At 37.7% G+C, this 13,807-nt stretch overlaps 1 protein-coding gene across 1 annotated transcript in view; it reads left to right on the top strand.

The window, feature by feature from the left end:
• Positions 1–13,073, top strand: part of LOC143027321 (uncharacterized) — a 34,042-nt gene extending 20,969 nt beyond the window's left edge. The window contains exons 8-13 of the mRNA XM_076188593.1: positions 2,154–2,371; positions 3,322–3,505; positions 7,671–7,770; positions 10,457–10,586; positions 11,310–11,536; positions 12,959–13,073. Coding sequence (XP_076044708.1) covers positions 2,154–2,371; positions 3,322–3,505; positions 7,671–7,770; positions 10,457–10,586; positions 11,310–11,536; positions 12,959–13,073 — 974 coding nt within the window. The remainder of the gene's footprint in view (positions 1–2,153; positions 2,372–3,321; positions 3,506–7,670; positions 7,771–10,456; positions 10,587–11,309; positions 11,537–12,958) is intronic.
• The last annotated feature ends 734 nt before the right edge of the window (positions 13,074–13,807 follow it).

Raw genomic sequence — 13,807 nt, 5'->3', positions numbered from 1 at the left:
CAGGTGTGGGGCGTGACGATATCAAACATTAAAACCCGTTTGTATCACCCGTTTTCTAAATCTTTTAAGATGACAGAGGACGGTACTTATTTGCCGAGGGGAATTGCAGGATCAAAATGGGTCTCAGTTGATTCATATTACATGTTTGTTTGTCTTCCACGTTAGATATTATTGTCGATTCAGGAAGACTAGAATGCGTGAAGGCAAATATTTATATATATATATATATATATATATATATATATATATATATATATATATATTTTTTCTGAAGTAGAGGTTCATCCCTTGATGGTATTTCTTTTGTGTGTGAAAATATTGTATTAACGTAGAAACAAGGAATTTATGAAAGTTTGCATAGAAGCATTCAACAATTTTTAGAATGATAATTATTAATTATCATAATTAACATGGGTTGAACAGGGAAGAGTACCATTTGCAATGTTAGCAGACTTGATGTACATACATACATACATACATACATACATACATACATACATACATACATACATACATACATACATACATACATACATACATACATACGTACATACATACATACATACACACACACACATACATACATACATACATACATACATACATACATACATACATACATACATACATACACACACACATACATACATACATACATACATGCATACATACATACATACATATATACATTCATACATACACACATACATTCATACATACATACATACATACATACATACATACATACATACATACATACATACATACATACATACATACATACATACACCGACTCGGTGGCACAGTTGGTAGAGCGCTGAACTGGGAAGTAGAAGTGCTCCCAGTACACAGTTCGAATCCTGCCCAGGGCCGAAATTATTTCGGTATCGCTGTGCCTCGGGTCGTTACTCTGACTCTCGTGGGCGGGGAGTTGGGTGTGTGTGTGTGTGCAAGGTCATAGCATTACCCATAGATCGGACCTACGAGCTCTGAGCTCTCTTTCAGGAGGGAAATAGCTTTCGATCACGAGTCCAACACGTGATCGAAAGACCAAGTGAAAAAGTGAATACATACGTGCGTACGTACGTACATACACACACACAAACGCACACATGCACACACACAAAGAATACTCACTTCTATTTATCTAATTCCGAGTATTCTCTATACAACCCACTATTCTTTTGTTATTTGACATTACTTAACAAGTGTCCAATGGTTGCCAACGTTTCGAAACTCCCTGATTGGTTGTCGTAGCCCACTGGGAGAGACGGGGCGTGGTTACCTATGAGAAGAAACCAAATAATTTTGCTTGGAATGATCCAAACATTCAACGTCCATTGGTTCAAGGCGTCCAATCATGGATGTTCACATCACACAAACAGCTTTTGTGATCCTTACGGCCAACATGAATCATCCTCTCAACACCTAATACGTAATACTTTGCATTCAAGGTGTAACCACGGAGTTTCGTAACTTCGTGAACAGTTGGACACGTGTTAGATAAAATCAACGAACGAGACAAGAATAGAAAATGTGATGAACGGAGATCATCCACAATAGATGAGAAGAAATGAAGCCTCTTTACACTTCAGTATCTTTCTCCTCCAAGCACACACGCACACACACACAGACACAGACACACACACACACACACACACACACACACACACACACACACACACACACACACACACACACACACACACACACACACACACACACACACACACACATATATATATATATATATATACATATATATACATACATACATATACCAAGGTTTTTTCCCCCTTACAAGGGAGGTAGCCAAAAAGGAAAAGGCATAATATCATTCCCACCCATTCCATCCCTGAATACACTTCACACCCCTCCACCCTCCCTCCCATCTTAGCACCTCCTGGATGACGGGTCAAAAAACTGAAGAACGTGGAAGGGGGAGGCATTTTTCTTCATTCATCATATCTAGATTGCCCTCAGTATAAACAAACACCTGAGTGAGTGACTGATTGATTCTATGAACATTTATGAAAAAAAAAATACATTTCCTTATTTGTCTTCTAATATGCTTGTAGTTTATTTCCAGTCAAGAACGCTTTTCGTAAATCCTGTGGTCACAACTTTTCTAAGACAAGGTCAACTCTTTGCAGCTCTGATGAGACCGTATACGCTGTTGACAACCCGAATGCTGACAGCACTGTGGCTGTTGGCAGTGTTGGTCATCATGAGGTCCTACAGCGGAGCACTAACGTCTCTGTTGGCGGTCAAGTACGTTCCCATCAGAATTGACACCTTACAAGAACTCATCGACGACAAACCCTTCAAACTAATCTTTGAAGCTTCAACCGCCCTAACAGAATACCTGGGAGTAAGTTAGCTTGTAAACAGATAATATAGTATGAATATTTGAGAATGTAAATGGTGGGAATAAGATTAGGGGCTGCAGAGGCAGCGCAATGTAGTTCAGTTCGAAGCTTTAAGATTCGTTTAGATAAACACCTAAGCAAGATGCTGTAATGACTGCCATTTATTTTATATTATTTGTTTATTTATTGTTATTATTTGTCTGTTTATTATTGTTTGCCTCTTGAGGAAGAACGGGAGAGGGCAGAAGATTGGGGTGAATGGAGAGGGGTTGTGTATGGATGATGCTGTGATGCATGAAGGGGAGTGGGTGGGGGATTGGGGTTGAGGAAGTATGTATGAGAAAAAAATTGACGCAGCCCGAGGGGATTTCTCCCCGTCTTCTCCTTTTCTGCATGAAGGGATGGAGAGGGGGGAGGGGGTCACCGATTTAATGAAGCGGCCTTGCTGTGGATGTGCTGTGTCTTGTGACACTGCTTCTGACCCAGGGCAGTGGACAGGATACAGGGATGACCCGTCATCCAGGAGGTGCCAAGATAAGAGGGAGGTTGGAGGGTGGAGGGGACTGGAATATGTAGGGAATGGAATGGGTGGGAGTGGTTTCTATGCGTTTTTCTTTTTGGCTACCCCTCCCCCCGTGTAAGGGGGAAAAAGCCTTTGGTATATGTATGTATGTATGTATTATTGTTTGCTTGATTTTCATTTATTATTAGTATCTGTCAATTTTTTATTTAATATTCACCTGTTGGTTTATTATTTAACTATACCTATGCATTTATTTATTTTATTCATTATTATATATGTTATAACTTTTATCTATTCATTTTTATTTATCATTATTATATTTTTTCCACATCTGACTTAGTTATGCACCAAAAGGTCTTCTGTCGGCTTGCTCCGCCTTTGTAACCCTTTATAATCAAGCGTTTCCTCAGAAATCCTTATTTCTTGCAGAAGGCCAAGGCCGGGATTTACGGGGAATTGGCCCGAGTCGACCGAGAGGAGGGCCGTTCTTCGTACTTGAAAACAACAAAGCTCTTCGACGCGGCTTTCGTGGACGTCAGAGAAGGCGAACATGCGCTTCTTGTGGAAGAGACGACCTGCATGAAAATCACATCAGACGACTTTTCGAAAATTGGTAACTTTGTAAGATTAACCTTCTGGTGTTGCCTGTAAACTAGTTAACACCTTTTTTTTTAACAGGGGGTTGTGTAGACATTAATATTGCGAGCATGAGATTATTTTATTAGATAATATTTGATATATTCCAGCATGAAATGTCTTGAAACAAGGCTCCACCTTATAACCTCATTACAATGTACGGGTAGCTTGGCGTTTGCATAACAAAGTTAATACATTTCAATACAAAACTAGGGATTAAAATATACTTTAGTTAAACGAGAGATAGATTATATTCATTATCAAATTTGATCGTGATATGTAATTCTTAAATTTCATTGAATCAGTCTTTATGAAAAATACATTTATAGGGAATGACGAAAGTCTGGAAATTAGGAAGATTCTGTAAAGAACTACAAAGCATAAGTGAGCATTAAAGTATTTATGCTTGGTCACGTGAACAGTTGGAATGTCTTTATCATCACGTGTATCTTTCACGCTTCATTCTGGGGAAATATTGAACAGTTATATCTAAAAGAAAAAGTATCGGAGAAAGATTGAATATTTCATATAATTGGCTCGTTCTTTCTAATCTTTAGAAATGTATTTCTGTTTTGCGTCCTTTTGCACTAGCTAATGTAATTTTCATAGGGAACAGACTTCGTGCGGCTTAACCCATTAAACTCCGATGACAAGATGTCTTGTCATTTGGTCAAATAAAACAAAAAATCATAAAACACCAAAATGTTTGATCAAACACCAGAAAAATATGACGTCAGTCCTCGCTTCGCTCGCGAGCGAAGCGGGGACTGACGTCATATTTTTCTGGTGTTTGATCAAACATTTTGGTGTTTTATGATTTTTTGTTTTATTTGACCAAATGACAAGACATCTTGTCATCGGAGTTTAATGGGTTAAAAGAACTCTGTAAATAACACTTTAAGTTTGCCATTATTCATATACTTGTCTCGCTAAACTCCAGAGAAATACATTAAACTAAACTATTGAACAGAACTTCCTTTGTTAAAATGTCACACTTAAACAAGCATTAAGGAAAATACAATTGGTACAGGAAAAACAAAAAACAAAGAGTACCAGTTTCTAATTAAAATCAAGTAGTTTTTATAATGATGTGTAAATATGTGGATATTTTGTGCCAAGATTTAACTACTGACATCGATATTCGGGTATACACAATGTACAATCAACGAGGATTATCATGGAAAAAATGCATGAGAATATCTATATCATTCGACTGATATGATTAATACTTTTCTGGTAACATCAGAGGATGTAAGTATTCCTTGTAGATTCACCTCTCCCAGTCTCGTCTTCACCCGAAAGGAAATGGATTCATCAACCCACCTTCTTAATGCTCCAGTCATATCAAGCTTATGGCCTATTTCTGATCACCTTTAACCAAAAATCAAGCGATCGGTCGGCGACATAAAACCTATGCAAGGAATTGAAATGGAAGAAGTTAATGGAACTGATAAAATGAAAATCAATATACTGGGAACTATTCAGTGTATGTTTCAGACGAAAACGTTCTGGCGTGACTAACTTACTCGAATTCTACAACACAGTTATCTCGAATTATGACAAAAGAAACAATATACATTTAATATATCTAGACTTTGCAAAAGCTTTTGATACCGTCCCACACGAAAGACTACTTACTAAATTAGCTTTGCATGGAATAAGTGGTAGCCTATTAGGTTGGACTAGTAATTGGTTGAATGGTCGAAAACAGAGAGTTGTTTTAAATGGAAAAACTTCTGGATGGAAAAGTGTTGCAAGTGGAGTTCCTCAGGGTTCCGTTCTTGGGCAACTTCTATTCATAGTATATATAAATGACATAGACCATGGACTAAAATCAACTGTTTCCAAATTTGCTGATGATACAAAACTGTGCGGAGTGGCAAATGATCACTCAAACCAATTAGATATTCAAGAAGATTTAGATAAATTACAGCAATGGTCTGAAAAGTGGCTAATGAAATTTAACACAAGTAAATGCAAGGTAATGCACATAGGTAAAAATAACAGTAAGTACGATTACAAGTTATTTGGAAATTCGTTAACAAAAGTGGATAGTGAAAAAGATCTCGGCGTAATTATCAGTAACGACCTCAAATCATCCAAGCAGTGTATTTCAGCCTCTGAGAAGGCAAATTAGATTCTAGGACTGATTGCGCGATCTTTTGATTTCAAAAGTCCATCACTCATTAACAACCTATATAAATCGTTAGTTCGTCCACATTTGGAATATGCTGTTTCCGTACGGTCACCGAATCTCATTAAAGACATTGACAGACTGGAAAAAGTACAACGGCGAGCCACAAAACTGGTTCCAAATATCAAAAATAAATCATACGAAAATCGACTAAAACACATGAATCTGTTTTCCCTAAAAAAGCGTAGAATCATAGTTTACTTTATACTGGTCTTTAAGATTTTAAAGGGAATTGACAACATCAAAAGTGACCAAATTTTCACATTGAATGAGAATCAGACAAGAAACAATGGTCTCAAACTGTCCGGAAATAGATTCAATTTGGAAGTAGGTAGAAACAACTTTGCCAACCGTGTAGTTAATGAATGGAATAAACTTCCTGCACAGGTAGTGCAATGCAGTTCAGTTCGAAGCTTTAGGAATCATTTAGATAAATACCTAAGTAAGATGCTGTAATGATTATAATTTATCTTATATTATTTGTTTATGTTTTGTTATAATTTGTCTGTCTGATTTTAATTTATTATTAGTTATATGTCAATTTATTATTATTTACTATTTACCTGTTTGTTTATTATTTAACTATGCCTATGCATTTATTTATGTATTTCATTTGTTATTTACATTATTATAGTTTTTATTTATTATTTTATTATTAATATGATTTTTTTTTCGCATCCGACCTAGATAGGGATCAAAAGGTCTCCTGTCGGCATACTCCGCCTTTGTAATCCTTTGTAATCCTTTGATCGATCTGTCTATTTATCTACCTTATTACCGACTACCAGCGACTTCCAAAGACTACCTGCAACTGGTCGGCGACCACCTAGTCGCCGGTGGTCGGAAACAGGTCGTAAGCTTGGTGTGATTGGGCCCTAAGTTTCAATATATTCCAGTTGTGGCACAGGAATATTCTGATTATACAAAAATTTTCTTACCAGAAATGAATTTCAAGCTCCAATTTCGTTACATCTTTCCTCTAGTAATTCATCCTTGAATTATTTTATAGCTAGTTGTAGTTTACAGCACATAGGAAAACACAAAAATGTAATTACTAACGAATCATTTAGACAAAATTATCGATACAAAATAATACAGTGTTCAGATCATCTTTGTGCACTAAATTTTACAAAATATAGAAAACAGGTGCAATGACTATCTTAATTTGATTAGCTACACTGTTAATAGATTTTTGTGCATAAGAATTGCGGTAACCAGCGACAAAATATTGTAGCAAATGATAAGGTGCTGTGTCATATATCACTGGGAGTCGAGATTTATATAGTTTCTGGTTTCGTGTCGGTTGCGTGTCAGAAAGCCATCGCCTTCTTCCGCTCCCATAACGAGTAAGTGTCTGTTATTTGTGAATGTTTCTCATCTTACAATGACAAATGACCATAACTAGGATTATTTGTTTATGTTTTCAATGCATTCAAGTAAACGACATGTTGGGGCCTAATTCATACGAATTTCAACTGTGATGACAACGAGGGCGTCAATTTTTTTTAGCGGGCTAAGTTTTTATAGACTCCTACAAATATCCCCCTATAATTGGTCGAGGTGCCAATGGCCATCATAATTGGGAATCGCGTAAAATAGAACACATCGTTTTGTTTGAATCTATACTAAAGATCCACTGTTGATTGGATTAAGAAAAGAAAGGAAATAACGATTTCCGTATATTTCGATCACTGGCTGTGATCCTCTTCAGCGGAACGTATTATATGTATATATATATATATATGTTAAAAAGGCATTGATGGAAATGAAACCCACATTTTTCGGTAACGCATTGCCTGTGCTCCGGTAATAAGCCCAGCACTGTAAATCTCTTAAACCATTTAATAACCTTTCACTTTAGTTTAGAATCTTTTAGTCTAGTTGAGGCCTCTTATAAGAATCCCTTGGACTACAAGATGGCTCACTTGTTTCTTTCTCTTTCTTCTAGGGAAGTGTGACTTCTATATAGCAAAGGAAGCATATTGGCCGCTGATCTTCTGCATGATCGGACGGAAGGAGTTGACGTTTATGGGCACTATCAATGCCAAGTAAGCGTTTTAATGTTTCCACTCGAAGAAATTGACATGTCCGCTCCAATGGTGCCTTTGCGTTCTTATAGTTATGTACAAAACCATTGTATGTCTTACACACGCACACGCACACGCACACACACACGCACGCACACACACACACACACACACACACACACACACACACACACACACACACACACACATATAAAATATATATATATATATATAATATATATATATAAATATATGTGTGTGTGTGTGTGTGTGTGTGTGTGTGTGTGTGTGTGTGTGTGTGTGTGTGTGTGTGTGTGTGTGTGTGTGTGTATTGCTGGTAAGAAATAGGTAAGAAACAGAATTCCCAAATACTTCCGTGTTATTCACATCTTCAGAGGAATACAAATGAAAATGGTCTGTCTCTCTATCTCTCTGCCTTTGTCTCTGTCTCTGTTTCTGTGTTTGTCTTTGTCTCTGTCTCTGTCTCTTTCTCTTTCTCTTTTTCTGTGTTTGTGTCTCTCTGTCTCTGCCCCTATCTCTCTCTCTCTCTCTCTCTCTCTCTGTTCGTCTCTGTCTGCGTGTCTGTCTCTCTGTCTCTGCCTCTATGACTCTCTCTCTCTCTCTCTCTCTCTCTCTTTCTCTCTGTGGGTATGATTTTGCGTGCATGTAATTGTGTGTGTAGCTGTTCTACACTCGACCAGTGCACCACATCCCGGAAAAAATCTCTCTCTCTTGGAATTCTAATAAACGTTTATCAAATATCAAATACACTTTCTTCAAATGATCTGCAGCTGCCCAACATAACTTCAGTTATGTATGAGTCGTCGGCTTTTCCGTTCCGTTTTCTGTCACATGTGAACAAAGAAAACGGGTATATGTTGGACTGTTTGATGTAAAGGTAAGTGATCATAATACCCTCTTGAAATCAGCTAATTCAATGTGAACACATACCTCGTCACTTGAATATCAGATACTACCGCGATTATATTCAACTATTAAAATATATACTATTACATTTATTGCAACACAAATGACAAATAATCCCTGTTTGTTAACTCCCCTATTTTATGTGGAGTGGCAAGGTGGAATTATTGGGAAGATACATGATTTATGTGGGTATGATATAAGTAATTGTGGTGAAAAATATAAAATTGAAAAAACAAACAGGATCCTGAATAATATGTAATCAGCTAACAAAATGTAACGTATTGATTATAAAACTGATTGACAATGAACTACGATAATGCACAATGTTCAACAAGAATAACGAAGGGACTTAGCTAAACATTGTAACCAGTTTGTGAGGTGCTGAAAGTGTGGAATGATAATTGAAAAAAAAAGATAAATAACAAATAAAAATAAAATTGAATAAAATATATTAAATAGATAAATGAATAAATAAACGAACAAATGAATAATTCGCCGGACTCTAAGTTGGTTACATACGCTGAGCTGAAGGTGTTCGAAGAGCCACTTACAAACGAATGGCAAACTATCACAATGCAAATATTATCACACAAAAATACTAATACAAAGAAACGTGGGATGTGGGAGGGAAGCCTGCTGTGGGTTCACGATATTAACTTGCGTCTGGCAAGGTCGAAGCTCCAACAACCGGGCACCGCCTTAGTGATTTCGCTCGACGAGCACTCGGGCAATTTGACCGTTTGCCCGTCAAACGTGCCCGTTGACGGGCATGCCCGCCGATTAGCCCCGCTCGTCTGGACAGGTTTTTACCGTCAGAATGAGTAGTCGCGGGTGTTGGGGTAGAGGGTAGGGAGGAAGAGAGACAGGAACGAACTAGAACTTTATTTAAACTATCAAGAGACTCTGGTGGCATCTGTTCTCTAAGGAAGCCTGTCTGCAGGATTATGTCACAAAAGTTCAATCAAAGGATGAGAAATGTTTACGTAGTTAAGGATTATGTGACGGGTACACTTTATCATGCCCGTGGAATGGCTAAGTTTGGTGGAAGATCGTGGCAATGAGAAATCGTTAATAACAAGGCCAGAATACTAATGAACGATACTGCAATGCAAAGGGAATCGTTGATGGTAGGATAACATCAGTGTTAATTATAAATGGATCAGAAAGAGTGGTTTGTTTGTATATTTTTTATTTTGCAATCGAATACGTAGATGCAAAAATGCAATGTATATAATTGCGTGGTTGACTCAGAAAAGAAGATGTACAAGATATAATGAGTGATCTGAACAAGAAAAGTCTCAAAGTTGGTTTAAAGATGAATAATAACACAAAGAAATGTTTAACATGAAAGTTCAAAGTATAGATAAATATTTTGCAAATATTTTTTGGGACATATTTTAATTGTCAATTCAAGAGTCTCAAGGTTAATAGGGTGGTTAGTGTCTGATACTAGAGAGCGGAAACTAAACTTCACACTATATTTCAGGGCAATGCCCTTGAAAAAAATGTATTTCCTTAAACCAAATGGATTAACTTATTGAACCGCATGTGTTAGTAAGGAGTGAGTAAATATAAGACCAAAGTGCACGTTCTAATTTGAATTGTTGTCCGCCTACATATGGAGAAACTGTACAGGAGTTCAACCTGACTGGTAATGGGTGATGATTTAGAAATACCGGTACTGGGAAAGCAACCTTACATATGGTATATCTAGTTACGCCATACTTGTTTAACCGTACCTTTAACCTGGATAAAACATACCACTTTCTCTTCCTGGCAGAATCCAGGCCTTGGTCGAGCACGATTTGTACGGCAATTGGTTAAGTCAAGAGCTTCCCAATGCGACGGCTTGCCTGAGCGCACCCACCAAAGTCACAGTGACGGAGGCCTACAACATGACCGGCCTTTGGGTAAGGACGTCGGGAACTTCGAACACGTTCACGAACTCCGATTCAGAGTGTGATGGTTTCGTTCGGAAGAATGGCGCTGATTACGATTACCTACTGCCCGTGCTTGATCTCCATCCCAGTGCATTTCAGTTGAATTATACATGTATACATACACACACGGACACACACCCACACACCCACACCCACACACATACACACACGGACACACACACACACACACACACACACACACACACACACACACACACACACACACACACACACACACACACACACATACACGCACGCACGCACGCACTCAGATATGAGCTTTGAGCTCTCTTCCGGGAGAAAAATAGCTTAGCTGTCGATCACGGGTTCAACACGTGATCCAAGACCATGGTGAATCACACACACACACATACACAAACACTGCACAGAGGAATGGTATAATCAATTTAGTTCTCGGGTTTCTCCTCCGCTGAACAAATCCATCTAATGTCAGCTATAACGAAATACGCAAATCATATCATAGTTTCAGGAGGTTAACTGAAAGTTTACTTCACAACAAAATAAATTCTTTATATGATTATCCAGCACAATGTATTTAAAATTTGCCCATAATAGTAAACGGGTGGGAATGCATCTTATGCTTTGTATTTTGGCTACCTCCCTTGTAAAGGGGGTGGGGGAAGCCTTTGGTATATGCATGCATGGATAATAATAAATGTTTTTCTTCTTCAGGGCATTTTCGTCGTGCTTGGGGTAGGGCTATCGTTTGCCGCTGGTGTGTTCTTGCTTGAGTTACTCTTCCCCTCTAGAGGTAAGGCATTCTTTGGCATTGGGGCATTAGAAGGAAGCAACCAGGAAGGAATCCACACGACAGGATTCGGCGAAGACGGATTTGTAGTTAAAAACCTTCAAAAGCACCTACGACTGCAATCACCCAGGTCTGTCGGAATGGGACAAAGGTATGACGTCCATTTCTTATGTACTGGGTCATAGTATTTAAAGCTTTGAATGTGTGTAGGTGTCAAGCAAACAAGAATAAAAAGGAGATTGATGGGAGTTTGCAAAAAGAAAGGTGGATGTGTTAGCTTTGAGTGAAGCTAAACTGAAAGGTATGACGTACATTTCTTATGTATAGGGTCCTAGTATTTAAAGCTTTGAAAGTGTGTAGGTGTCAAGCAAACACGAACAAAAAAGGAGATTGATTGGAAATTTGTAAAAAGAATGGTGGATGTGTTAGCCTTGAGTGAAGCTAAACTGAGAGGTATGACGTACATTTCTTATGTATAGGGTCTTAGTATTTAAAGCTTTGAATGTGTGTAGATGTCAAGCAAATAAGGACCAAAGGAAGGTTGATTGTAAATTTGCGAAAAGAGAGGTGGATGTGTTAGCCTTGATAAACTGATAAGGAAAGGCACTTTTGAGTTTAGGAATGTGATATATAAGGTGTCGGGAATGGAGGGACGGCGAGTAGAGGAAGGATTCGTTCTATTGATGAATGATGAAATATGTAAGTGTTGGGTGAAAGAAAATGCCATCAATATTACTGAGGGTAAAATGAGAATAGGTTGGAGGTATGGGTGTTTATTTGAGTGTATGGTCCTGATAGTGATGGATAATAGTTGATAGTATCTAGAGAGAAAGTTTACATAGATAGATATGATCTAGAGTGGTTAGTGGGAGGGTCATCGAGAATGCATTAATAGTTGTGTAGTGTTGTACAGGAAGGTGACTGGGAGAGTTCTGGGAGTGAATGTATGAAGGAAAGAGCGAAGAAATGTTTCAATGATTAAGAAAAATGATGTGTGGGTGAGGAGAATGGATGGAAAAAGGTGAGTGTAGTTAATAGTAAAATGAAGAGGTGACTGTTGTGATGGCGTATAAGTGACGCGCATGCAAAGAATAATTGAAAAAAAAGAGAAATATGAAATAAAGAGGATGGAAGAAAAACGTAAGTTGTGGAAAAAAAGAGATGGATTAATGTGGGATAAAGTAGGCGTTTGTCTTAGAATTATATATATATAAAAATTCTTTCGAAGGAAGTGTAAAGAGTACGGGAATTGAGCAGAGAACGGGATGAGGTCAGCAGATGGACAGTTGTTAGTTAAGGATGAGGTTATGAAAAGATGGGCGGAATATTTGGTGTAGCGGTGCATGTTAGGAGAATAACTGATGAGAGAGAAGAATGATAAAGCCAGTGCAAAAGATAAAATATAAATAGCAGAGGAAAAAATAGATTAAAAAAAATTGGACTAGAGGAACGTCGTGTAAAATATCTAGGAAAAATTGAAATGAATAGTGGAGTGGTTGATGGGATTGTTTTATGTGCGTAAAAGGGAAGGGAATGTTCCAATAAGAAATTATACTCGATTTCTGACTTTCAGCTCGGTACAGTTAATAGTCCTGCAGGCTACTGCTCCACACAGATGCACCATCAACGCGAAAATTCCTCACCTTGCTCAGAAAATATTATGTTTCTCCACTTTCTTCATAAGATAGGAAATTTTAGTTTCAATCATTAGATAGAGCTGTCATTTCACAACTATAAACAAAACTCGATAGGGTAAAAAACTAATTATGTAAAGTTGAATTCAAGGAAAAGAAATAATTGGTTTATACACATATTTACTTGTAATCAATGTATATAGCAAATATGAAAACAAGTGTAGAATAAAACATATTTTCTCCTACATAAACAACTCCCGAGCACGATGGTACATTCAGGTTTCACGTATAAAGCCAGAAAAAATAAAAATTAATAATCTTTATCAATATTTTGCGTCATAACTCTCGTGGCGCGAAGGAGTACACTCAAATAATAATCTGACTACCGTTCCACAGGCTGTTGATGAATTCATTATTACATAAAAACAGTTTCGGGTAAAAATGATGGAAAATGGATACTGTCTTATATTAGATTGAATGATGAATATGTCTAAAGGAGGAAGAGGAGAAGGAGGAAGAGAGGGAGGAGGAGGAGGAGGAGGAAAGGAGGGAAGGAAGGAAGGAGGGAAGGAGGGAAGGAGGGAAGGAGGGAAGGAGGGAAGGAGACGGCAACTACAATTCCTCCCTCTCTCCCTCCCTCCCTCATGCTACGAGCGTCACGATGTAAAATATTCATGAAAATATTTGATTTAAAATTTTCTATGGATTTTTATGTGAAATCTGAATTGACCATCGTGTTTAGAACTTGTTTATATAAGAGAACACGTGTCATAATCTACACTTGTTAT

The sequence above is a fragment of the Oratosquilla oratoria genome, chromosome 8, assembly GCF_046742065.1.
Source record: "Oratosquilla oratoria isolate Oo_2021 chromosome 8, ASM4674206v1, whole genome shotgun sequence".
Taxonomy (NCBI): domain Eukaryota; kingdom Metazoa; phylum Arthropoda; class Malacostraca; order Stomatopoda; family Squillidae; genus Oratosquilla; species Oratosquilla oratoria.
Note: the sequence above shows the minus strand (reverse complement) of the source record. Positions and strands in the feature narration are given on the sequence as shown.